General features: G+C 27.5%; 1 protein-coding gene and 1 pseudogene across 7 annotated transcripts; both read right to left on the bottom strand.

Annotated features, from left to right (window-relative positions):
* Positions 1-6,570: 6,570 nt before the first annotated feature.
* On the bottom strand, positions 6,571-13,461 carry LOC111295217 (uncharacterized; annotated as a pseudogene). The gene is made up of 5 exons (XR_016327279.1): positions 13,349-13,461; positions 13,130-13,272; positions 11,382-11,429; positions 9,518-9,588; positions 6,571-6,918 (listed from the first exon to the last, which is right to left on the bottom strand). The product of XR_016327279.1 is annotated as an uncharacterized LOC111295217 (transcript).
* A 5,303-nt stretch (positions 13,462-18,764) lies between these two features.
* LOC111295210 (receptor-like protein 6) lies at positions 18,765-23,080 on the bottom strand. Of its 6 annotated transcripts, XM_089743347.1 has the most exons (8): positions 22,047-23,080; positions 21,730-21,945; positions 21,585-21,656; positions 21,412-21,483; positions 20,021-20,962; positions 19,819-19,927; positions 19,189-19,719; positions 18,765-19,088 (listed from the first exon to the last, which is right to left on the bottom strand). In XM_089743347.1, exons 1-8 carry the CDS (start codon positions 23,035-23,037, stop codon positions 19,067-19,069), a joined length of 2,955 nt encoding a protein of 984 aa, XP_089599473.1. In that variant the 5' UTR covers positions 23,038-23,080; the 3' UTR covers positions 18,765-19,066. The 6 variants fall into 6 exon arrangements, with proteins under 6 accessions (XP_089599473.1, XP_022744341.2, XP_022744340.2 ...); XM_022888606.2 differs by having other exon boundaries at positions 19,819-20,962; XM_022888605.2 differs by having other exon boundaries at positions 19,189-19,927.
* Positions 23,081-25,040: the final 1,960 nt, after the last annotated feature.

The raw sequence follows: 25,040 nt of genomic DNA, 5'->3' as shown, positions 1-25,040 counted from the left end.
ATTTCACTTTTTTTTTATGTATGTTTAACATAAAATTTAAAGATAGTGAGTTTTAAATTATGAATTTTTTATTTAATGGGTTTAGAAATTTTAAATTATAAATTCTACCAAACTATTTGATAATTTCATAATAAATTTTTTGAAAAAAATAAAAAATAAAATTTTCAATCTTATCAAACTATTGAAAAATTTAAATCTTGAATTAAGTTTTACTAAACTATTAGAGGACTTAATGAATTTTTTAAAAATAATAACAATAAAATTTTTAATCTTATGGCTACTGGGATTCTACACTTGTTGGTGAACTCTAAACTTAATAAGATACTTTGGTTGCTTGTTTCTTCTTTGAAACATATGAATTTTATGGTCTTAAATCCCTTAACTTATTTTTATCTTATGTATCATTTTTCATTGTCATTTGTCTATTTACTCTTGCTTTAAAGGGCAAAGGGATTTTAAAAATGATTTTGCACATTCAGATGGATGAATTTTTAGGCTTTTTTAATCATGGATGCTCTATCACACCTCTTAACAAATTCAAATTTTTTATTCTTTAAAAGTTTACTACTTAGTACTTTTATCCATACACGTGATTTGTGGTATTATCATTCACCCTTTTTTTTTTTTTTTGCTTTTTTTTTCTCCTTTTTATGTTTTTAGCAAATCATGTGGAAATTAAAGTTTGTAACTTTGACCTAGTATTTACTAAAAGTAGGTCACTTTTTACAACAATGAATCCATTCTAATGTGCCTCAGATAGCCTAGTCTTGTAATTTATTTTTGTACATTCAACTTTCACTTGTTTTCATTTTCATTCATCCATTGCTTTTCTTCTTATATGTCTTCTTTTTTTATGGTTGTGATTTAGGTTGACAAGGAAACTATATTGAGGATATAAGTGATGAGGTAATTTTTTTAATTTTTTTTGTGAATGTTCATTAAAGTAATTGCCTACATAAATCAGACATAGCTTTTTTTTCTATATAAACATGTTATAATAGGGAAATAGGTAAATTTTTTTTATTCTTTTATGTTAAAATTCTTGGTTAAGAGAATGATACAATTGCTATATATATATATTACTGTCAAATTTATAATTTTTTTTAAGTTAAAAGAAAACATTAGCAATATATAATGATATGGGGTTTTTTTTTTTAAATGAACAATAAACTACTTTAATTTTGCATTTTTTTCACTAGATAATTATAAGCTTTTCATATCATTTAAATATTTTCTTTTGATCATTCAATTTGAAATGCTTTTAAATTTTAAAAATATACTTAGAGAATTCTTTCAATTTATATAATAGTTTTATATTAATTTAAATAATATATAAGACATCTCTTAAATCACTATTTCTCAAGCAATAGTAAAATTCATTAGGAATATTAGTAATTATTTTGTCTTTTTTAATTTAAAATAAAATATATTCTTTTTCAATTTAAAATCACATACGCCTACTAATTTAATTTTTTTTTTTTATCTTATCACTTATAATTTATTAACAAGCTCTCATTTTTAATGAAAATCGCAAATAATTATAATTTTCTCATTAAATTAAGTCCCAATATACTATTTAAGATGTTTTTGTTTTTAACTTTTGCATCAAATTAATCTTTTAAAGATCAATATATTAATCTACAATTATCAAATCTTTTCCTTATTATACCTTTTAGTTAAGTTGTAACATCTTTCTATTGTTTCCTTTAACAATATTGAATTCATATCTATATTTGTTTTTGCTCTACGTTGATTTTGAAGTCGTGGGTATTTTTGCTCAAAGTGTTACACAATTGATAAATCATGAATCATAATACTTTTAATTCTTTGGGCAAATGGAATTTTTTTGAAAATTTTATTTAACACATTTGTATTATTTCTATTTTAAATGAAAATTGGACAGTGCAAATGAAAAAAAAATAATTATTTCCATTACTACTACTATATTTTTAATTTTAATAATTGATATTTTAATTAACATTTACATTTTTTCATAATTATCTCACTTTTATCAAATTAACCCAAAACTATTATATGTATTTTATATATACGTTATACATGTAAATTAAATAATATTTATTTATGTGTCCATAAATATATTTAAATAGATAAAATTAATCTGGGCATCACATGGGTAACAAATTAGTTTACCTTAACTTGATAATTTAAAACATGACACGATGATATAACATGAAAATAGGATACGACGGTGACATGGCTTAAAATATTAGTAGTAATTATATATGGGTTAAACAAAACCAAGAAAATATGTTTTATATTTGTGTTAATACAAATTGTAACACATAATTTTCGTGTAAAATACAATAAGCATACATTAATTTTAGCATTTTACACAACAAGGAAACACATTACGAAAATAAATAAACTATTATTTCATTTTTTAATATTATCTCTAATTAAGGGTAATTTTTATTACTTACATCCATGTTTTTTGTGGTCTATCTTTAAAAGTTTGGTATCTCTTAAATCTAAAAACTCATTTCTCTTAACTAGTGCACAAATAAACCTACATTTTACACGTCTAATTTATCTTAAACAGTCCTCTCTCATCTTTTTCTCATTTTGGACTATCTCTAATTTTTTTTAAAATTTTTTCATTTATGATTTTGTCTCTTTTAGTCTACCACACATTCATTTAAGCATTTTCATCTCAGCTATGCTCATTTTCTTGTCATTTTATTTTTAACAACCCAACATTCAATTCCATATAGTAATTCAAGTCTTATAGTAATTTCATACAGCTTCCTTTTTTAACTTTAAAGGTATATTACGATCACACAACATATTCGATGCATTTTGCCACCTTACCTTTCCTGTTGAATCTTATGATTTACATATCTTTTTATCTCAGCATCATTTTGAATAATTGATCCCAAATATAAAAAAAATGACTACTCTTTGATACTATTTCATCATCTAACTTAATCACACTAGCACCTGCTTCCCTATGATTACTAAACTTGTATTCTATATATTCAATTTTAGATCTACTCAATTTAAAACCTCAAAATTCTAATATATGCCTCCACAATTCTAATTTCACATTAAAATCATTATTAGTTTTAACAACTAAGATTATACCATCGGCAAATAATATACATCATGACATCTTATTTTGGATATATTTAGTGAGTTCATTCATAACTAATGCAAAAATAAATGAATTAGTGCTAAGCGTTGATGTAATCATGAAATAATGGGAAAGCTATCTATCATACCCCCTAACTGTTCTCATATTTATTACAACTCATTCATACATATCTTTAACTATGTTAATGTACTTTAAAAAAACTCATTTCTTCGTTAAGGTCTATCAAAGTATCTTTCAAAAAACTCTATCATATGTTTTCTCTAAATTGATAAATGTCATATGTAAATATTTGTTTTTTATCCAAAAATTCTCTGATAAAAATCTTAATAGGTGGATTCCTGGATAAGCGAAAGCTTAAACAAAATACAAAAAAAGTAATAATTAGACCAAGCTTTCCATATTCTAAAAACTTATTATAAATAAAACAATAAATATTATATATTGTCATAAAATAAATCACTATAGAAATGTATACCTTTGATATTAGGTTGCCCAAGAAAAAGTAACGCTGTGTCGTAAAGCTCATTTAAAAATTAAACTTAAAATCTATAAAGTTTCAAATTCTAACAATAAAGATGTCTTTTTATTAACAATGTATTTAATTAATTCATACTTACTTTATGTATTTGTTATTTTGTTCATTATTTCTTTTATCTAATTAAAATTTATTACATAATTTCTTATATTATTAATTAATACTTATAATGATGTAGTAATTATTAACTAATAATCAAATAATGTGAATAAAAAATATTGCAATGGTCCATATTAACATGACCACTAAAATTAATATTTGATAATATTTTATGTGATTAAATTAATTATATTAATTAATATTAAACTTTAATAATAAAATAAATTAAAAATAACATTTTATTACTTATATTAAATTTTTAATATTTAAAATTTTATAATCTTAGCAAATATTAACACAAAGAGTATAAATGTTGAATACCCCGACATCGGCAAGGATATCAATGTCATAAGCTTATAACACTATTAAAGATAACAATACCAAAGAAACCTAGAAAAAAATCTAAGAAACTTGCTCAAATTTAGGTGTGGAAAGGAGTATCCAAAGCCAAAATAAAAAGGACAATATATACTTAGTATCTTTTTCTTGCATTTTTTTCGAGTAATGACTATTGTCACTTTGGCCGATGATACTTCAATTATGACAACTCCAAATAGTTATTTTCAAATCTATCTAGTATTTTTTTTTAAATAAAATAAAATCAAATTCAATTTATGAGGAAAAATATATTTATTTATTATTAAATTACATATATATTCACAATTTTTTTAATATTTTCAAAATTTCCATGTAAAGGCAATAAAGGTCACCTCAACCCTTTCCATTTATTTCATTTATTTTATTTTTTATAGTATAAAATACGATTTTTTAATAAAATAGTTTTTAACAAAAAAATTCATAATGTGAATATAAAAGAAAAGATTATTTAATTGCACAAATAAATGATAGATGCATGTGTGGTAGCAAGAAATTAATTCTCTAATAAAAATATCAGAAGCAATAACTTAATAGACATGTATTATTTTAACAATAAGTGCATAGAATTTCTGCCCCCAAAGATACATAGATATTAAAAAAAAAAAAAGTAAATGCTCCTTGGAAATTAAAGAGATGAATTTAGGCTAGCAAGGCAATGGCATTTTAAATGTCAAACCAAATCCAATCAGTTTTTCTTCCATGATATTAGGGATGTTGATATTAGAGATGTCAATGAATAAGATATGAATGGAGTAGAATAATTTTTATTTTTATTTTTAAATTTTTTAATTATATTCATCTTCATACACATACTCGATGAATATATTAAATTTATCTTCCTTCTCATCCATGTATATATTTAATAGGTATAAGTAGTCCTATAGTCATAGCTTTAAAAAAAATAAAAAATAAAATTTATTTTTAAAACTTTTTTATTTTTGTCTTGTATATTTAGGTAATTTTTTATAAATATGTATTAATATATTTTTTAATAAAAATATATTAATTCTAATTAATCTAAAATAATAATTTATATTATTTAATAAAAAATTATTTACTAAATATATAAATATATATAAATTATGAGTACGAAACAGATATTACATTACTTATTTCTATCCCCGTATCCAATAAAAATTTAAAATCATTCTTATCTTCATTTTCATACCCATAATATATTATACAACCTCATTCTGATTTGAATAAAAAGTCAATTTTTTTTTTTAGATCCAGGTAAAATTAATATCCCTATTTGTTGTTAATGAAACGTTCCACTGCAGAAGGGCTGAAATAATTGAGATAGTCACCCACCTCCACTCCTAAAATAGCTTTTGTTTCCTCGAGTGGAGTTTGGGATTTTTCCTTCTTTGTTGGCCTTCAAATTCTTCAGATTTTTTAAGCTACAAAGCTTTGATATATCTTTAATGGCCCCTGTTGGCACTTCTTTCACACAAAATGGGAAACCAATAAACTACGCCAATTTCTTTATGTGAAAGTTTGGATCTTCCTCCATGTCTTCATACTTTAGAAACAAGACTTTGTTTGGCATTTCCATGCTCTTATTTCAATACCCCGACACATGATCTTATTAATGAAAAAAATTAAAAGTGATTAGATTTTTAAAAATAAATTAATTAATTAAAAGTGGTTTTATTTATTTTTAAGGATCTAATTACTTTTAGTTTTATTTATTAATTAATTATTATTATAAGATTGATCGATAATTAGACTTAATAATTTCATATATAACACGGTGATATGATACGAAAAAAATAATATATGTGTTTTAAAAAAATGTGTTTCTTTATTTGTGTTGACATGACATAATTCGTGTTGTATATGTATTAATTCGTCAAAACATGTTACATAACATAAATAATATGTTTAATTTAATTTTGTCATACAAATACATATTTAATATATTTAACATGTTTAACATATTTTTTATATTTATTTTAATTTAAAATAAACACATAAAGATTATTTTAATTTTTAATCTTTTAATTATGATACTTAATTAACTATTTAATTTCATATAAAAATTATTTTAAACATTTAATTATGATACTCATTTAATAATTATTATAAAATTTGTTTTATATTAATAATATAAATACAATATAAATATTAATATTAGTGTATACATTATTATTTTATTCTTTAATTTTTAATACGTTATCATTTTGAATTTGATACTAAAAATCAATATAGTTATATAATATAAATTAAAATTAATATATATAGTAAATACATAAATGAGTATTAAATTTTTTTTTAATATGTAAGTATTTTTTTATATTATTAATATGCTAAATTTATTAAGCAACAAATAATGGATAGTTTATAATTATTTATTATTTTAGTCGTATTCTTATATATATTCATGTTAATCATGTCTATTCATGTATATTTGTGTTAATTGTATTTATTCGTGTATATCAATATTATTCATATTTATTCATGTAATATTTAAACGAATTAATTGTACATATATTAATCGTGTCGTATCGCATATAATACGTATATTAAACGTGTCATATTCATGTTTTAATAATTCGTATCATTACACATATCAAACACAATATGAGATATGATAAAAACACACAAATTGCTAGATCTATCGATAATATATGTTGAACAAAATATCCCATTTCCCAAGAACAGATAATGCTAATGTTGAAAAAGAAAAGCTAGGATGCAAAAAGTGAGAAAGAACAATTTCGAAAGAAACATACGTCGGTGCCTACTCACTGTTCTTCAAAACTGTATGTGAGCTGAAGGACCACTTTGCAGGCTGAAATAGAGATTATAAAATGCAAATAAAGGGAATCATTATGCAATCAAATTTAGTTGAGAGAAAACAATCTCCTTTCATCTTCTTCAAGGTTCCATCATATCTATATATTCACAATTGAACTTAAATTTTACAGAACAAGTTGATGCAAGTCTACAAAATGCAAACAATTAAACATGTTGAATGCTAAAATTCACTCATAAGCTGAAGTCACAGTTCACATCAAGTTGCAATCTTAGAAGACACTTGATCAACTTATTTACTAGTGCTGAATGCAAAATTCTCTCCTATGCAATTTTAGAAAGCTTACGGTCATTGAAAATAGCAACTAAAAGGTGACATACAAGTTCATCTATTCACAAGTTAGGCTTCGTAAAATCAACCCATATTAGTTAAATAGACTCCATATTGTTGTTGTATTTTGGTACACTCATTTAAGAACTTCTTTGCTTCCTCAAAGTTCGCTGAAAGGACAAAGCTAATAGTAAAAGTCTAATTCATATTTGAAATGTAATAACCTTTCAAATAAAACTGTCCCATGCAAAACTAAAATCGTGGATTTAATTTTCAGAAATGTGAATTTTTTAAAAATACTACTTATTTTGGTATCTAAATGCACTTTTTTTTAACTTCCAGAGCAACCGTAACAACCAAACATATTATAACCACTATCTAAATAGTACAAATAAAAGCTTCAAAGCCATCATTAAAACCAAGAGCTAGTAAGGCCTCATTTCATATATTACTAGGATTTGTTGGCGCGTTGCCATGGTGTAAACCTTTTTCATTTGAATCTTTTCAAGTTTTGAAAATATTTATATATATATATGTTTTATATATATATTAATGTATCCTAATATCAACATACCATAAAATAACTTACAACATTTATATCATAGTAATTAACATTAATTAAATATTTTTATTAGTTATTTATATTAATCATAGTATTCTTTATCTAAGCAATTAATCCTCCCAAGAGTTTACTTTTATATATAGTTAATAAAATGAAATACAAGGTAAAAGATAAAATTAGCACTTAAGCATTTTGTTTAATCAAAAGTGTGTATGCATCCCCATATCAAAAAATTGATTTGGAGTCTCCATCCCTCAAAAATTATACTTGCACAAAAAAGATGAAGTTAAGCATAAATATAATTTTCATGCATCATATCACTTCTTATAAAGATAACTATATTACTATAAAATAAGTAAACTGTTCAAATGTATTATCTAATCTTATTTTATTTCATATAATGAAGTATATTATTTTTATGTTACACATATTTCACTTTTAGTTTTTTTTTTTGAAATTATAAAAATAATATTATGAAATAAAAAAACATAATCTATATAAATAAACAAATAAGCAAATTATGTTTACCATATAAAAATAAAAAAAAATTAAATCAAATTAACATTTACATTATGAATAATTAACATTAATTATATACTTTTACTTTTTATTATCATGAAATCAATAATTGATTGATATGCCTTTTGTTTAAAAATCCATGTATGTTTTTGTCAATTATATAATAATTAAATATGTTAAATATATTGTTTTATTTTATTAAGCGCATTTTTCTTATGCCAAACATTTATTTTATTTTTTAAATAATAATGTTTTTATGTCATTTTATTCTTTATCTTTTTACATGTTCTTTTACTTTTTTTCTTCTTATTTTCCTTTTTTCCCTTTTTTCCTTTCCTTAATAGTAGCCATAATCCGTTGGGGGTTTCATTGCTTGACAAATGGCAACCAATTGGGCTTCCAAACGTCAATCAATTAAGCTCACATTAATTAACATTAATTGTATGCTTTTATGTTTTATTATCATGAAATCAATAATTGATTGATATGCGTTTTATTTAAAAATCCATATATAATTTTATGAATTATATTGTAATTAAATATGATAAATTTATTGTTTTATTTGATTAAGTGCATATTTTTATGTCACACGTTTATTTTATTTTTATTTTTTTTAATAATTATGTTTTTAATCAGTTTACTTTTATTTTTTACTTTTTTTATTCTTATTTTCCTTTTTTTCTTTTTCTTTTTCTTTTTCTTTCCTTAATTCCAGCCATAAGCCCTCGGAGGCTTAATTACTTGCCAAATGGCAGCCAATTGGGCTGCCAAATGTCAACCAATTAATCCCACCAAGTGCTTACTTTTATAAATAGGTAATATAGGTAATGATACTCCAAAATGTGGCCTTGCAATTAGAAATAAAAATGCCTAGTAGACCATACTTATCTGCATAGGAAATCACAATGAAGCTAGCATGAAAACAAAATGGATGTTCCATAACTTATGAGGGCAAGATCACTTCCTTACTCAGAGAGCCCCACCAGACTATGTAGACTTACATGTAACTATTTCATAATTTATGATGGTTGACATAATTATGGTCCCCCAAAATTTTAAGCAGACATTAATGGCAGTCCCAGCAACTAAGAAACATGCTCAAAGTTATCTCCATGATAGAACCATAACTGCCAAACAATTATAGGGGCGGATGAGGGTATAGTTGCTGTACTGTGCTTAATAACGGGGAAGAAATACCAGACTAAGAGCATAATCCTGACTTACTAGTTTCAAATTCCGAGGATATGGGGAGAACCAGGAGAACCATAATTGACTGCCAAAACATTTACACCCTCCTGCAAACAAGAGCATAAAAAGGGAAACAATTAACAAAGTCTCTGCAGTCAGATCCACCTCAATCAGGACATTTACTATATGAACTTGCAATTTGACATCTTTACATATCATCCAAACATTCCAATTAGAAAATATGGTAGAGATATGCGCATGAGTGCAGCCATAAAACCAAATAAAGCATCCAGATTCTCATTTTTTAAATGTCTTCCTTCTAAAATTTACTTTATGCTGCCTGTAAATTTTGTTTCAGTCTTATATTATCAACTACTAATTCATATAAAGAAAGTAAATATGGTACAAACAAGTATAGATGATATGCATGTACAAGCAGCAAAAGCCATAAAACCAAATAAAGCACAGTTAACAAAGAGTCCAGAGGGAAATTCTCATATTTGAAATGTCTTCCATCAAAAACCAACTTTATGTATCCTTTAAATTTTGTTTCAATCATATATTATCAACTAACACTACATAAGAAGAAAGTAAACATGGTGCAAACAAGTATGCATCATAGGCATGTATAAGCAGAAAAAATTTACAAGGTAGTGCATACACAAACCAAACTTATATGTCAACAAACTGTCATTGTAAGAAGTCCTTAACAAGGAAGAGCAAAGTGTCAAATGGACTTAACACATTGAAACTTAAAAAAAAATGCCATTCCAATTTTATTTTCAACAAGTTATTCAACATGAAAGCGTGCCAATAATCTGGTATCCTCAACAGACCAAATAAAATGCCATTTTGTACTCTAAAATGCTGTATAGTAATACAGGTCAACAATGCTAAATTCTGTTTGGTATGATTATTAAAAAAAAAAAATTGAATCATTCTAAGCCAAATGCAATTGCTTATCAAAAAAAAAAAAAAAAGCATTTTTGCCTGGATGGTGTTGCAAAAGGCAACAGTAACTGAAGGCGAAAAGACAAAAGAAATCAAAACTTTTCAAATGCTTGGGCAGGGGCAATATCAAGAAGTAGAAACGAGGAAGCACATGCTACACACATTTTGGCACATGCTGAAGAGACGAAAGTTCTAATGATAAGATCATTTATCATCTAAATAACAGTTCAACAAAAATTGTACAGCATAGCATTCATGATAACCAGCTCAATTGGTGTTCTTGCCCTTTTTTCCAATTTTAGCAACCTACACTGAGATAACAGTCAAAAGTTGATAAAGAAAGACTGAAACCAATTAAGACCATTTGCAGTTGAACACCAAGATTTCAAAGAGGCATTTGACCACTCTCAACCATGGACAATTCTAAGAAGCTAAATCCAGATATTTGCATTCCTTTTGGTCTGAATCATGTATATATATATATATATATATATATATATCAGCACTGACAAGAGCATGTTTCATAAACAGAGAGAACTTAAATCACAGGTTAATTCTTGTTTGGTTTATCTTCTGAATGCACATGCAGCCACCAAGATTCAGTAATGGTGTCACTGATATATGAATAAGATTTATGCTGATCTGCATCCTGATTTTAGTGACAAGAAATTTCACAGGACACTGGAAAATCCAGAAGCATTAAGGCTCTATTGATGAAGTAATTTTTGGAGAAAATAGAGCACAAGATTTCAGAGTCTTCATCTACATGTGGCTTTGAAAGAACTGCAGAAGTTTTTTTTGTCACTTCTTGAACACCCAGCAAAACTTCATCACATAAAAGGACTGTTTGCATATGCAGGCACACATACAAAGGAGAGAGAGAGAAGAGAAGGATTGAGTGAGAACATCTACAAATAACCAATTTCTGCCACTGAAGTTGGAAAATTACCATGTGTATTACAAAATGCTCATCCAAACCCTCCCTTGGAAGACATCTCTGCAGTCAAACAAAAAAATTAATGAGAACTATATAAACTACAAAGAAACTATATAAGAGCTTTCCCCAAAAATAAAAGAAATGACAAACATGTGCAAAAGAAAGTCACTTCAGGATTGAAGGAACTTAGGTCATGTTTGGTACACAAGATTATGATAGGATAGGATAAGATGACATTAAGAATAGGATTAGATTAAATAATATCCTATCTTATGTTTGATGTGTACAAGGATTATGATAGGATAATTTATTTATTGGTTAAAATTATCCTTATTCAAAGTTTATACAATTTAAATTATTGATATAATTTTCAAGGGTATGATAGGACACGTAAGTTCAATCTCATGGATTAATAATAATCCTCTCCACTTTGGGAAGATTGATTAATCCTATACCCAGAGGATGATAATCCTCCTTGTAATCCTATCCCGTTCTTTAGATACAAATCAAACATAATATAGGATGATTATCATCCTATCCTATCCATTATCCTATGCACCAAACATGACCTTAAGTCATTCCAAACCTTTGGTCAACTATTTTATGCTTCATTGTTGGCTGAGAAACGAAGGGAAAAAGGAGCAGCAAACTAATTATTCTACACAATTGATTACAAATTTGTTTGGTATTGCCAATTATAGATGCTGACACTTACCTAAGCCTCTTATCAGCAACACTAATCTCTCAATTTACTTAAAGGCTTTTATCAAATTTTTAAGAACTTTGGGAGTAGCAGGTGTTACATAGCCAAGCTGCTAGAAAGAAATTGAAAAATATAGAGCTTAAGCTTCAGTAAACTCCTCTCTAATACTAATGACCTTTCCAAAAACAGTCCAATACCTACTTTTAAGATTTAGTATGAAACCAAGTAATAGTTTAATACAATGACCCCTTAAATTGCAAAGAACTCAGAAGCCTTTCTTTTTAACAAGGATAAGTACCAAATTTGCCACTATACTGAGGCTCAATGTTGAATTTTCTCAGCGTACTTCAATTGCATTAATTTTACCACCATACTTTTATTTGGTTGACTTTTCGATAAAAGTTATTATTGAAGGAATACTCCATTGAATATTTTGTTTAAATATTTAAATAAGATGTGGAGGAGCAGAAACAATGGCATGAAATTTCACAACAAACATATACACATGGCAATTGTTAACATATTATTTTTTATTTTTTTCATTTTTATTTCCAACTCACCAAAAAAAAAAAAAAAACCTGAGATCATGATTCAACATTCACCACTCCATTAATTTTTGTCCAAATTTGGTTCAAAATAAATGTACAATGTCAAAATTCAACCAAATTGAGTGTAGTGACAAAACAAATTTGGAATTTATCTCTTTTAAAAAAGTTAGCTTGACATTACAATTTCTTGCCAATGACATAGCTATGTTCCTAAGGCAGCAGCTCCCACCTCACAATGTGACTCCACTTTCCTTTCCTTTAGCAATTAAGGATACGTTTGGTTGTTCTTTTTTGCTTCCCGAAGCAAAAAAGCAGAGAAGCTCATTTGGATATAAAAGAAAATATATGGTTTTTTTACCAAAAATTTATATTGTGCATGATTTTACTTTTAACATAGAAAATTTCTGTTAGAATTCGCATTGCAGTTATGATTTTGCATTAAGACAATGAAAACTAAAAATCTGCTTTAAAAAGAATAAAAACAAAAAAACAAAAGGAGGTTAGTAAACCTGGCCACCATGGCTCCAAGTTTTTAACGCGGGCGGAGAAAGTGCCAGCGGGAGAGAAATCGGAGTCACCGAAAGCGTGGTCAAGAGAGAAATGGATCTTAGAATCAGAATCGAGAATCGAGATCCGAAAGTCTCTTCCGGATCGGGGTTGTTACTAGTGCGGATCCGGTGGAGAATAGTTCAGGGGAGCGAAGTTGGGGAGCCCCCTCGAATCCAAACTCTTCGTCGTCAACGAGCAGCTCGTCGGATTGGAATCCGACTGAAGGAAACGACAAAAGAGAAAGTGCGAGGATGAAAGCTACTATCAGTACTATGACTTTGATCGTCTTCATCGTTGCCCTTTGCTTCCTATGTTTCCTCAGTGAGAGTTTCAGCGTTTTGATTAGTAATTAATGGTTAAGAGAACTTTTTGTCGTTTTGGCTCGGTTAAGGTACGACTATTGGGATTGTAAAACTACCACTATCCCAAGGATCGTTTATTGAACTAGTTTAATGTTTTTTTGTTTTAAAAAAAGGTGATTCTTAAATGTACCCCATTTTTTCTCTCTACATTTTTTTTAATTTTTTTCAAATACAATTATTTAATTATTCTTTTTATCTTAATTTTAAAATTTTTGAATATATATTTACCAATTATGCCTTTCAGAAATATATATCTAATAAGTTAAATAACGTACTAAAAATCATTTATGAAAATTTTAAAAAACAGTTACATTTAGGTTTAATGAAAAAAGTAATTAAAAAAATCTTATAAAAATTTTTAAACTTTCGAATATACAAATATACCAAAATTTTAAAAGATTTTATATATGCAACTCTAAAAACTTTTAATAATTTTCAAATTTACAAATTCAAAAATTTTTAAAAACTTTTGAACTTGAAAATCAACAAGTTAAAAAATGAAAAGAATGTTAAAAAAAAAGAAAAGAGAAAAGATAATTAAAAATTTTATTTTAAAATATATTTTTTTAAATATGAAGAGTAACAAATATGTTGTGAATATAATTGCCCTTTGAAAAAATAAATTTCATTGTACAAACACGAACTCAATAAAAATTAAGAAATAAAAATAAATTAATTTTGGAAAAAAAGTTTGTTTCAATTAATTAGTTTATTTAGGTTATTGAGTAATATTTTATTCTAATATATACTTTTGTCTTAAATTATACTCCACGTATTAAAAAATATGATAAAATATATTATTAGTCATTCAATTACAATCACATTTTTTAAATAATAATCTAATTATTAAATTTTTTATTTAGTCAATAAAATTTAAGTAAATATTTTTTTGTCACCAAATCATTCATTTTTAATAGCATGTTAATATGGTAATACCACGTTAATTGTCAAGTGTCATATGATATTGTTGTGTCATTTAACATATCATATTACATTCATGATATTGTATTATAAATTTTGAAAAAAATAGTTTGCTGATATAGTAATATCATGTGACACCTGGTAGCCAATGCAACATTTTCATATTAACACATCATTAGAAATTAATAGTTTAGTGACAAAAAATATTTATTCAAAATTTAGTGATTAAATCGAAAATTGTAATAGTTAGGTGAACATTTTAAAAATTTTACTATTATTTTGTGACTAATGGTATATTTTTGCTTTAAAAATTATAAAAACTACCTAATAAAAACTAGAAAGGATAATATCTTGATTCACGGATGACCTTTAAATTATAGTTAAATATATAATGTGATACTTTAACTTTAAAAATATTTAATGTGATATTTAACTTATCAATTTGTTAATTAATATAATATTTAGAAGGTTATTTATTTATTAAGTATCATCATTCAGAAGTACTCACATTAAGAGTGAGTATCATATTAGTAAATAAATTTATAATTCAAATACTATATAATAAATTTTTAAAATTAAGATATCATGTTAAATATTTTATTATAATTTACGAGCCATTCATGTTATTGACCTAAATTAAAAATTTGTCAAGCAATGTTTGTTTAGACTTGCTACAAATGCATGTAAAAAAATCTCAATGAATTTAGTGATTACTATGAGCATCTTAAGCCATTTTCCTGAACATTTTATTCTTTTCAATTAAAAAGATTAAAAGCTTTAAGAATTTCTAAGGATGAAAGTTTCAAAACTTATTGATGAATTTTAAAATTTATTGATCTTTATTTAGGCTATGAGTAATGAGATGGTCGATTAATTTGTAGATATTTTAAAGCACTCTCATAAGCTTTTTGAATTTTGATGATTGGATAAATGTCAAGCACCACCAAAATTCCTTGAACCATATTTTTTCAATTTTTTTAGTATTTTAGGCTTGTGCTACATTCTTCTCATTTTTCAATCCTTCATTAAGCAATTCTCTGTCCTTACCTTAGGGCAAATTTATTGAAAAAACTAAATTTACTTAATATCCCAGATAACCTTTTTGATTGATGAACATTTGGATAGGTTTGTTATCAAAATGCAATATGAGTATGAGTTACAAAAAAAAAAAAAAAGAGTTGATTGTGAAATAATGCATGTAGGGTATTCAAATGAACTTAAAGTCAATCAAAAAATAAGTTGTCTCCTAAAAACTACTTTTCAATAGGTATCCATACTTAAAATGAAAAATGGCAATCTTACAAAAAAAAAATCTATTTGCTACTCTTTTTTAGCCTATTAAGTATTTTTTCTGAATGAATCTTAACTAAGGATCACCCTTCAAATTTGGGGGCAAGTTTAAGAAAAAGAATAAGAGAGATCTCATTAAGATAGAATGTGATATTGAGTTGAGATTTCGAAAATAATGTCTTATGTTAAAGGGGGCAAGCTTGAAAAAAGATGAGTTCTAAAATTTTGAACTCATGCAAAAAAAAAAAAGAATAAAAAAAAAGAAACGTGAAAATACATGTTTTGAGAAAAAGAAAAATGTCTTTAAAAAAAATGATTATTGGTTTGATCACTTTTAAATACATTTTTGGGCCTATTTATCTTTTTTTTCAAAACCTTAAACCCTGGAGTATACTACGTCCTTTAAAAAGTTCATTTTGATCATGTGAGGATACCTAAGTTGGAAGCTTGTTGTTTAGAAAATCATTATGATTTGATTTTAAATGAATTTTGAAGTTTCAAATGCATGATGGAATAATAAAAAAAGAAAAAAAAATAAAGCTCTAAAATGAAAATCCGAAAGGGCAAATCAGAGTAAGATTGAAGAAAGTAGCTCATGACTCATGTAGTACCAATGAGTCATTTTGAAGGGACGTTGGAAACTTTTCTTTAAAAGCCCAAGGAGATCAATTTCACCATGAAGATTCCTTCTAAAATTTGGGCCTTGTTCATATTTCAAACCTAAAATTTTGAACGTGCCATAGTTTGTCTTAATATTTATTAAAATGCTACATATCAAGAACTAAAAGGAATGCCAAAATAAATTACACTTTAAAAGATGATTTTTATTTTTATGCTCAGATAAAAAGATGTTTCTATTCTCATTCATTGGCCAAATTCCTTTAGTAGCTAAAATCCTTCTTGATGTGTCAAAAAATTACATTCTTTTGGAAAGATCAAGTTATTTATTATACTCATAATAAAAAATATATAAAATCAAATTTTGGATTAAAAAATTAAATATAAATAATATATTCTTTTAACACATGTACAATCTTAAAAAAAAAAAAATCCAATACTTAAAATTCTAATATGTCTTAAATTGGTTTTGCGGTACATGGTTAAAACTTAAAAGGAGGATTTGATAATTTTTTTGAATTAATTTCTGATTTGGAGAGTGAATTGATTAGAACCATTGAATTAAATATTCCAACGTGTTTCGTGTTAGCCTCTCCCGACGAAAGTCTGGTGGGGTAAGAAACGAGTCAAGCTGATAGGTCGTCGCTCACTTTTGGAAAAGGACCTTACAAAATTATTTCACATTTTCAGGTCCGTGCTTTATTTATTTTCTAAACTTTTAGTCTATCAATGTCGGCCACAAAGGACGGGTATCTTACACTTTTGACTGCGACATCTCAAAACTCTTTTCGATTGAATTTTCTTTTTTTTTTTTAAATAAATTATATATAAATTTTTAATATCTACCAAATAATATCTTCATGAAAAATATAATACCATAAAATTTTAGAATTTTAAGTATTGGATTTTTTTTTTTAAGATTGTACATGTGTTAAAAGAATATATTATTTATATTTAATTTTTTAATCCAAAATTTGATTTTATATATTTTTTATTATGAGTATAATAAATAACTTGATCTTTCCAAAAATATATATGTATATATATTACTGTTTTGTTGTCATAATTATGAAAAAAACAAAAAATGATTTACGTGATATAGCTTAACATATATCATTCCGCTCTTTCACGTGAATAAATAAATTTAATAAGTACTAATTAACTTGAAATATAATGAATTTTGCAAACACAAATAACAGTTAACGTATACACGTCCACAAATTTTAAAAAAAAAAAAAAAAACCTTAAATGAAAAGTGAAATATTAGTTATGTTGTGTTAGGACACACACTATGTTCCAACGCATGGTCTATATGAAATGTCCTTAATCCAATCTAAATTATTTTATATATTCTATAAAATAAAGACAAGATAATTTTTTATTTGTATTCCATCCTCATAGCATATCATACATAAAAAATAAAAAAAAGTTATTAATTGTCTAAAATATTGATGCTTTTAATAAAAAAATTTTATTTTCTATTAATTAATTTGATACTTAAAGAATTATTTATCCATCAGTTATTATCATTTAAAGCTAATTATATTAAAAATAAATATCACATTAATTAATAAATTTATAATTTATGTATAATATTAAAAAGTTTTAAAATTTGAGTATCATATTAAATATTTTAATATAATTTAGAGATTATTCATGATATTAACCCTATTGAAAAAATCAAACATTTCTTATATATCATATATATAAATCTATTAAAACAAATATTTATCATTTAAGCATTACACGTAATGTGTAATAAATAATTTATTTTTTTAATAATATGATTTTATGACATAATTTGAATGGAAATGACATATGTTAATTAAGAAAAACCATTTCATATAGTCTTTTTTAGAAAATTAAATAAAAAAATAATCACCTATTAGATCAAAATTATATAACTATCAAATAAAATTAAGAAAAATAATGATTATTGGAGACATACATGTAAACATAGCGAAATTTTAAAATTTTACTTCCCTAAACTATATAAATCACGAGCTGCACAAATATGCATATGCAGTAGATAAAACAAATCTTACTTTGCTTTTTTATGGTGTCAAGATTTACCTCAAACTTGATTGCAACGAACCAACAACGTCTCTAATCTCTAATAACACTACACACGAAAAAAAAAAAAAAAAACCTTCTTCAAAAATGAAAAGATGCTAAGCCGAATCTTCTGGTAACAGAATATTGCTTGTCCCTTTCTATGTTTGCTAGCTCTTAACACATGGGATAGAAGCAAAACTATTCTAACGACAATTGCATGAATATTCCCATGGCGAGGCAAATTAAACATCTTTAAATAGAGGATGAGCTTTCAAAGTTCTATTCCAAATAGATTTTTTTTTTTTTTTGGTCAAATCTTATTCTTAATAAATTTGTTTTTGGCAAGGTCTTTTTAATACAATTTTTATCCTTCTACATATTTATGCCATCGTCAATTTTTTATTCTTTAAAAAATACAAGTCGATTGAAATCTTTTTTTTTATAATTCATTATCGTATCTTTTGTTAGAAGCTGTTTAGAAACAATCGAAAATCCCTAACACAAATACAAAACGGCTCAAAGCCCACGATGGCTTCAAGTATGGTGTTCCTTAGTCTTACATCTACAGGTAGAACATGGAAACTGATCTCTGTTTCTCTGTCTCTCCCTCTCCCTCGGATTAATGATTTCCTTCCATCTCTACTTCTTTCATTACAACAAGACTGGCGATGATCTGCAAAGGAAAAAGGCAATTGGGCGTACCGTTCTATCATCACTATACATAGCTTAATAATATATGACACAGCAAAGTCCACTTTTTTGCATTTATTCACCTCCTATGCGTTCTTCCACGACTAATTTTGGAGAAAGTCTTGGCAAACCAATCACTTTTCCTAGTGGTCACAACATGCCCAATCGTCACTCCAATGAGGAATCCGCTTCCATAACCCAGCAAGACTACTTTCCAATGCAATCCAACGAAAAATCCAGAGTCTTCAGAAATTGAAGATGAAGGAGGTGGCAAGGCGCCAGAACTACTGTCACATTCTTTTAGCAACTGTTTTCCACACAACCCAAGATTTCCTTCGAAGGAACTACTTTGGAAAGTATCGAATTGCTGGCCTTGCGGTATAGGTCCAGTGAGATTATTATGAGAGACGTTGAGAACCTCAAGGAAAGTGAGTTGTGTACTCAACTCCCAAGGAATTCTTCCAGCTAGCTTGTTCTGAGAAAGGTCCAATGCTTCGAGATTCTTTAGCTTCGCTATAGCTGATGGGATGCGGCCAACCAGAATGTTATTCGAAACATTAAGCAAGTGAAGCTCTTTGAGACTCCCAATGGATTCTGGAATTTCTCCGTCAAATCTGTTGCTCGAGAGATCAATGGCTACAAGAGTTTGAATGATCTTTGGGTACAGCATTTCTCTGCCTTTGTTTGTAATTGTCATGGAATAAATATAATACCTGGGAACATGCATTACATTGATCCTCATATCCAAGTATTCAAGCATGTAACTAGCTGATGAGTTCCTGACATCAAGACTTCTCATGGTATTCCATCTTTCAAAGTAGCCTGAAGGCAGTGCACCATTAAATCTGTTGTGAGAGAGATCGATGATTCGCAATTTGGGAAAGACACAATGGGACTCAGGATTCCCTATCATACCATAAAGTGCATTAGAGCATAAAATCAGAATATTCAACTCTGGAAGAGTCCCCAGCCATGAAGGGAATGCATCGCTAATCTGATTGTTCCCGAGATCAAGATATTGTAACATTCTACACTCCATCAGCGATCTTGGTATCTTTCCTTGAAATTTGTTTTTGCCCAAATCTATCATCTTTAATCTGTTTCCACTCGCCCAACTATGTGGAATGGGACCATGAAAGTTGTTGGAGCGCACGCTCAGTACCAATAAGTACTTGCTAAAGTTGCTCAAACACAAAGGGATCTCACCACTCAAGTTATTATGGGAAACATCAAGAATAGAAAGAGAGCTCAGGTTGCACAAGAGCTGTGGGATTTCTCCGGTGATGGAATTGTTTGAGATGGAATAGAAAATAGTTGACAAGGGTGGAACTGGGAGTGAACCTTGAAGAATGTTGGAATCAAGTTTTAGATAGCCTAATTTGGACCATGGAAGAACAACCGGGAATTCATCAAAACCCGTTAGAGAGTTGCTTGAAAGGTCTAAAAATAACAGAGTTTCAATGCTCACTTTCGACATCCATTTCGGTATCCGGCCCTGAATGTTGTTGGAAGAAAGATCAAGAAGTTGCAATTGATGTTGGTTACGCAAGAAATCTGGGAACCCTCTTAGATGGCAGTAACGCAATCCTATATCAACAAGCTGAGGACTGGTGGCATTGGTATTATTTCTAGAAATCAAATAGAAATTATTTAAGGATAGAAACAGATACTTCAGATGTTTTAGCTCAAGAAATGCATCAAGCTCCACAATGCCATCCAGTCTATTTTCGTCACAGTCAAAAAATTCTAGTTTCTTGAGTCTCGAGATTGAGCTTGGAACTGACCCTTCTAACATATTTTCCATTAGGTTCAAATAAGTTAATTGGGTCAGGTTCGTTAGCTCTGGAGGAATAGAACCTGTAAAATGATTACAATAAATTCAGTCAGATTTGCAAGAAATGATCGATGGAAGAGAATATATCTCAGGGCCAAAAAGAAAGGTTTTTTTTGGATCAAATGTAAAACATTTAGGGAGGAGTTCAACTCCATTCTTGCAGTTGGACTATGCATGCATGCATGCACATATGATAAATTTGTTCCAAAAGGAATTATTTTGAAGACCCAAATATTTAAGCTTGATGGCACTAACCTTTTGAAATGCAATGCCTAACTTCAATAATTTGAAAGAAATAATGATTTTCCAATTAAGACAAGTAACTCCCCTCTAAAAAGATTACTTCCAAGATCCAAAACCATGAGCTTGGTGAGATTACCCAGCATAGCTGGAACTAATCCTGTGAATTTGCAATAACGAATGTACAAATATTCTAAAGAAATAAGGTTTACAATTGAGTCAGGTAGCTCACCTGTAAAATTATTTTTTTGAAGATCCATATTATAGATCTTGGTGAGATTACCCAGAGTTGATGGCACTGAACCTGTGAAGTAGCAATTAAGAACCTTCAAGTAGAAAATAATGTACCAAAAAAACAGGAAAAATATTCCAAGGAAATAAGGTTTCCGATTGACAGTAACTTACCCCTAAAACAATTGCGTCCAAGATCCAAAAACTGGAGATTGGGGAGATTACCCAACGTAGATGGCACTAACCCTGTTGAAATGCAATGCCTAACTTCAATAATTTGAAAGAAATAATGATTTTCCAATTAAGACAAGTAACTCACCTTTAAAAAGATTACTTCCAAGATCCAAAACCATGAGCTTGGCGAGATTACCCAGCATAGCTGGAACTAATCCTGCGAATTTGCAATAACGAATGTAAAAATATTCCAAAGAAATAAGGTTTACAATTGAGTCAGGTAGCTCACCTGTAAAATAATTTTTTTGAAGATCCATATGATAGAGCTTGGTGAGATTACCCAGAGTTGATGGCACTAAACCTGTGAAGTAGCAATTAAGAACCTTCAAGTAGAAAATAATGTACCAAAAAAACAGGAAAAATATTCCAAGGAAATAAGGTTTCCGATTGACAGTAACTTACCGCTAAAAAAATTGCGTCCAAGATCCAGAAACTGGAGATTGGGGAGATTACCCAACGTAGATGGCACTAACCCTGTGAAGTTGCAAAGACCAATTCCCAAGAATTCCAATGAATAAAGGTCTCCAATTGAAGCAGCTAACTCACCAGAAAAACTTGTGTTCAAGAGTGCTAAGACTTTAAGTTGGCTGGTGAAATTGAATTCTGGAAAGTAACCCGTGAGACCCAAGTTGTGTACCAGCCAAATGGTTTGAAGGTTTGGTAGATGGAAAATGGGTAATGGAAATTTGCCCAGCAGTCCACAATACTCGAGATGAAGGGACGTCAGCGAGGAAAAGTTGGCTAAGACACTAGGAATCGGAGAAGCCACATCTACGTACGAGAGATGAAGGTGTTTTAAGTCTGTAAAATTCTGTATTAAGCTCTTCAGATCAGGTATTTTGAGTTCTAACAACCGTTGGAAGGAGTTAGGATCGGAATTATTTGACAGATCAAGGGAAGACAATCGAAAGAGCTTTGAAATTTCTGACGGTATTTGACCAGAAAATACAGAATTAGAGAGATTGAGATATGTCAGCATCGAAAGATTGCCCAACGCAGATGGAATCACAGAGTAATTGAAGTCATTGTGTGCGAGGTTAAGCTTTTGAAGGTGAACAAGGTGGAAGAGACTACTGGAGGAATTGATAGAGCCATAAAGGAGGCTACTGCTGAGGTCCAGGCCTATCACCTGACCGGTGATTTGATCACACTCGACGCCATCCCATGAACAGCAATCAACTCCTTGAAACGTCCAGTCATCAACCTTAGGATAAGCATACGAGGAAGCAGGAGATGCGTGCTCGTGGATGATGAAGCTTTCCTTGAATTGCATCAAAGCAAGGCGTTCATCGTCATGACAAAGCACTGGCTGTACAGACGAGAAAGAAAAAGCGCTGAATTGGAAAAGAGTAAGGAGAAAGAGAAACCATGCAAATGCAAATGAAGGCCTCATAATTTTTGGCTATCTTGATTTTTAGTTTGCAGTTTTGGAGAGCAAGAAAAGTGGAGCATGGCCAGCTTTATTTTATAGTCGCATAGACGGGTATTTCAGAATCATACGTGATGCTTGAATAGTAATGGGGGGTAATGTGGGGTTGAGAATAGCGATACAGACGTCTTAGTCAATGATGGTTCGCCGGTTTTTGTACGTTTCTTCATTTTTGGCTTTGCGTGCGAGGTTAAACAAAAATATCCTTACCATTTACCACCTTTGATTTACTTTATTTTTTGTGATTTTATCTTTCTTTTCTTTTAAAGTTTCAAACCACTTTGTTATAATAAATAATAATCATTTATGTATTAATATAATTAATTAATTAATTAAATTATAAAATAAATCACAATTAAATGAATAAAAATAAACATTTTTATAACTAAGTAATTTAATAATAGATTTAAATTTATCATTAATGTTGAATCAAGTTAGAAAATTAAAAGTGAAGAAAAAGATTTTACATTTTCATTATCTTCTTAAGCTATTTAAAGACAAATACTTTATGATTAATAAGGTAGACTTAATAATAAAGAGAGTTCATAAAATTTTGAGATTTTAAATTCAAATAATTTTATGTGTGGGTTTAATTTTTTAATTAAATTATAATTTATTAATTGATTATAATATAATAATTGATTATCAAATTGATTATATGGATGTAATAATGAGTATAATTTTAAAAAATATACCTTATGTTATAGTAATTAATTTTAATAAAATTTAATATTAAAAGATAAAAATAAAATTTTACCAGATTTAAATTTGATCACAACTGATTCATTTCTTTTGATGCATTCTAAATTTTGTCTTCATGCTAAAATTTTCATCTTGTACTTAAACTATTATTTAAAGGATTTTGAGAGGCAAGTTGTTATCTTCCAACGAACAAGAATAAGGAAAAAAAAAACTATAATAATAAATATTTAAATTATCAATTTATTAAACATTATTTTTTTAAATAATAAATTTCGTATTTTATATTAATTTATTTTCATAACACGTGTAAAACTGTCAAATATTTAAGCCGAATGGTTACTCAAAGGATGAGATAAAGGGTCGTTTGCTTGGGTCCAAATGGTTCGGACGTATCCTAGGATTTTCCCTTGACTAATCAACCTGCTATCGTGATTTGACTTTTATTTTTTAAATTGCACCAATTCCTACGTAACCATCGGCATGAATTTTCAGTTGGACACAAAAACATATCAGGTGTCTCATAACTTCATTTGATTGTTCCATTAATTTCAGAAAACAAGTTTTTATAACATTGTTATTTATTTATTACTCTCTCTTTTTGTTTAACTTTTTTATTTCATTTTTAACAATTATTACTCTTATTTTTCTATATTTTAAATTATTTATTTTTATAATAAAAATTACTGTACTTTAATATCATAAAAATTAAATTTAAAATTAAACACATAAAATAAATTTTTTTAACAAGTATGAGAATAAAAAGACCAAAAAAAAAGGAATGGAGATAGTGTATTTTTTATTTTAATATTCATATTCATATAATGAAAAATTAAATATAACAATCAGTCCTTATAACGACTAAAGATAACCCAATTATTTTTTAACAAAAGAAATCGTTGTTTAATTTTTTAAATAGGAAAAAATATTGTAAACGTTAAAATTAAAATATTCTACATTTATAGAATATTATTTTTAAAAAATAACTTTATAAAATAACTGAACTAAAATTTTAATTTATTTAGATGTCAAGTTGTTTACACATGTTGGATGTCACATATGCCCATATTGGATGGAATTCAACCAAAAAAGAAATTACATGGTAGTTCTGGATTTCAAATTCTTAGAAACTACCTAAAACAATTATGATTTGAATTTAAATAACAAAAACTACTGCTCCTTTTTGTTTCTTACAAGTATGGCAAACGGATCATATAAAAAAAAAGGGGGAAAGATTTCACTTAAAACTATTTATATTATAATTTTAA

This window comes from Durio zibethinus, chromosome 14 (assembly GCF_047325235.1).
Source record: "Durio zibethinus cultivar Kanyao isolate XHJ-2024 chromosome 14, ASM4732523v1, whole genome shotgun sequence".
NCBI classification, from domain to species: Eukaryota; Viridiplantae; Streptophyta; class Magnoliopsida; order Malvales; family Malvaceae; genus Durio; species Durio zibethinus.
The sequence above is the reverse complement of the archived record's forward strand: the minus strand, read 5'-3'. Positions and strand labels throughout refer to the sequence as shown.

What these genes read in the sequence shown, in the direction of transcription:
- LOC111295210 (XM_022888603.2), bottom strand. Translation starts at nt 23,037, where the DNA reads ATGAGGCCTTCATTTGCATTTGCATGGTTTCTCTTTCTCCTTACTCTT. An exon ending in TGGAAGTAATCTTTTTAAAG is followed by an intron (nt 21,657 to 21,729) that starts GTGAGTTACTTG and finishes GCATTTCAACAG; the next exon opens with GGTTAGTGCCATCTACGTTG. An exon ending in TGGACGCAATTGTTTTAGGG is followed by an intron (nt 21,484 to 21,584) that starts GTAAGTTACTGT and finishes GCTACTTCACAG; the next exon opens with GTTCAGTGCCATCAACTCTG.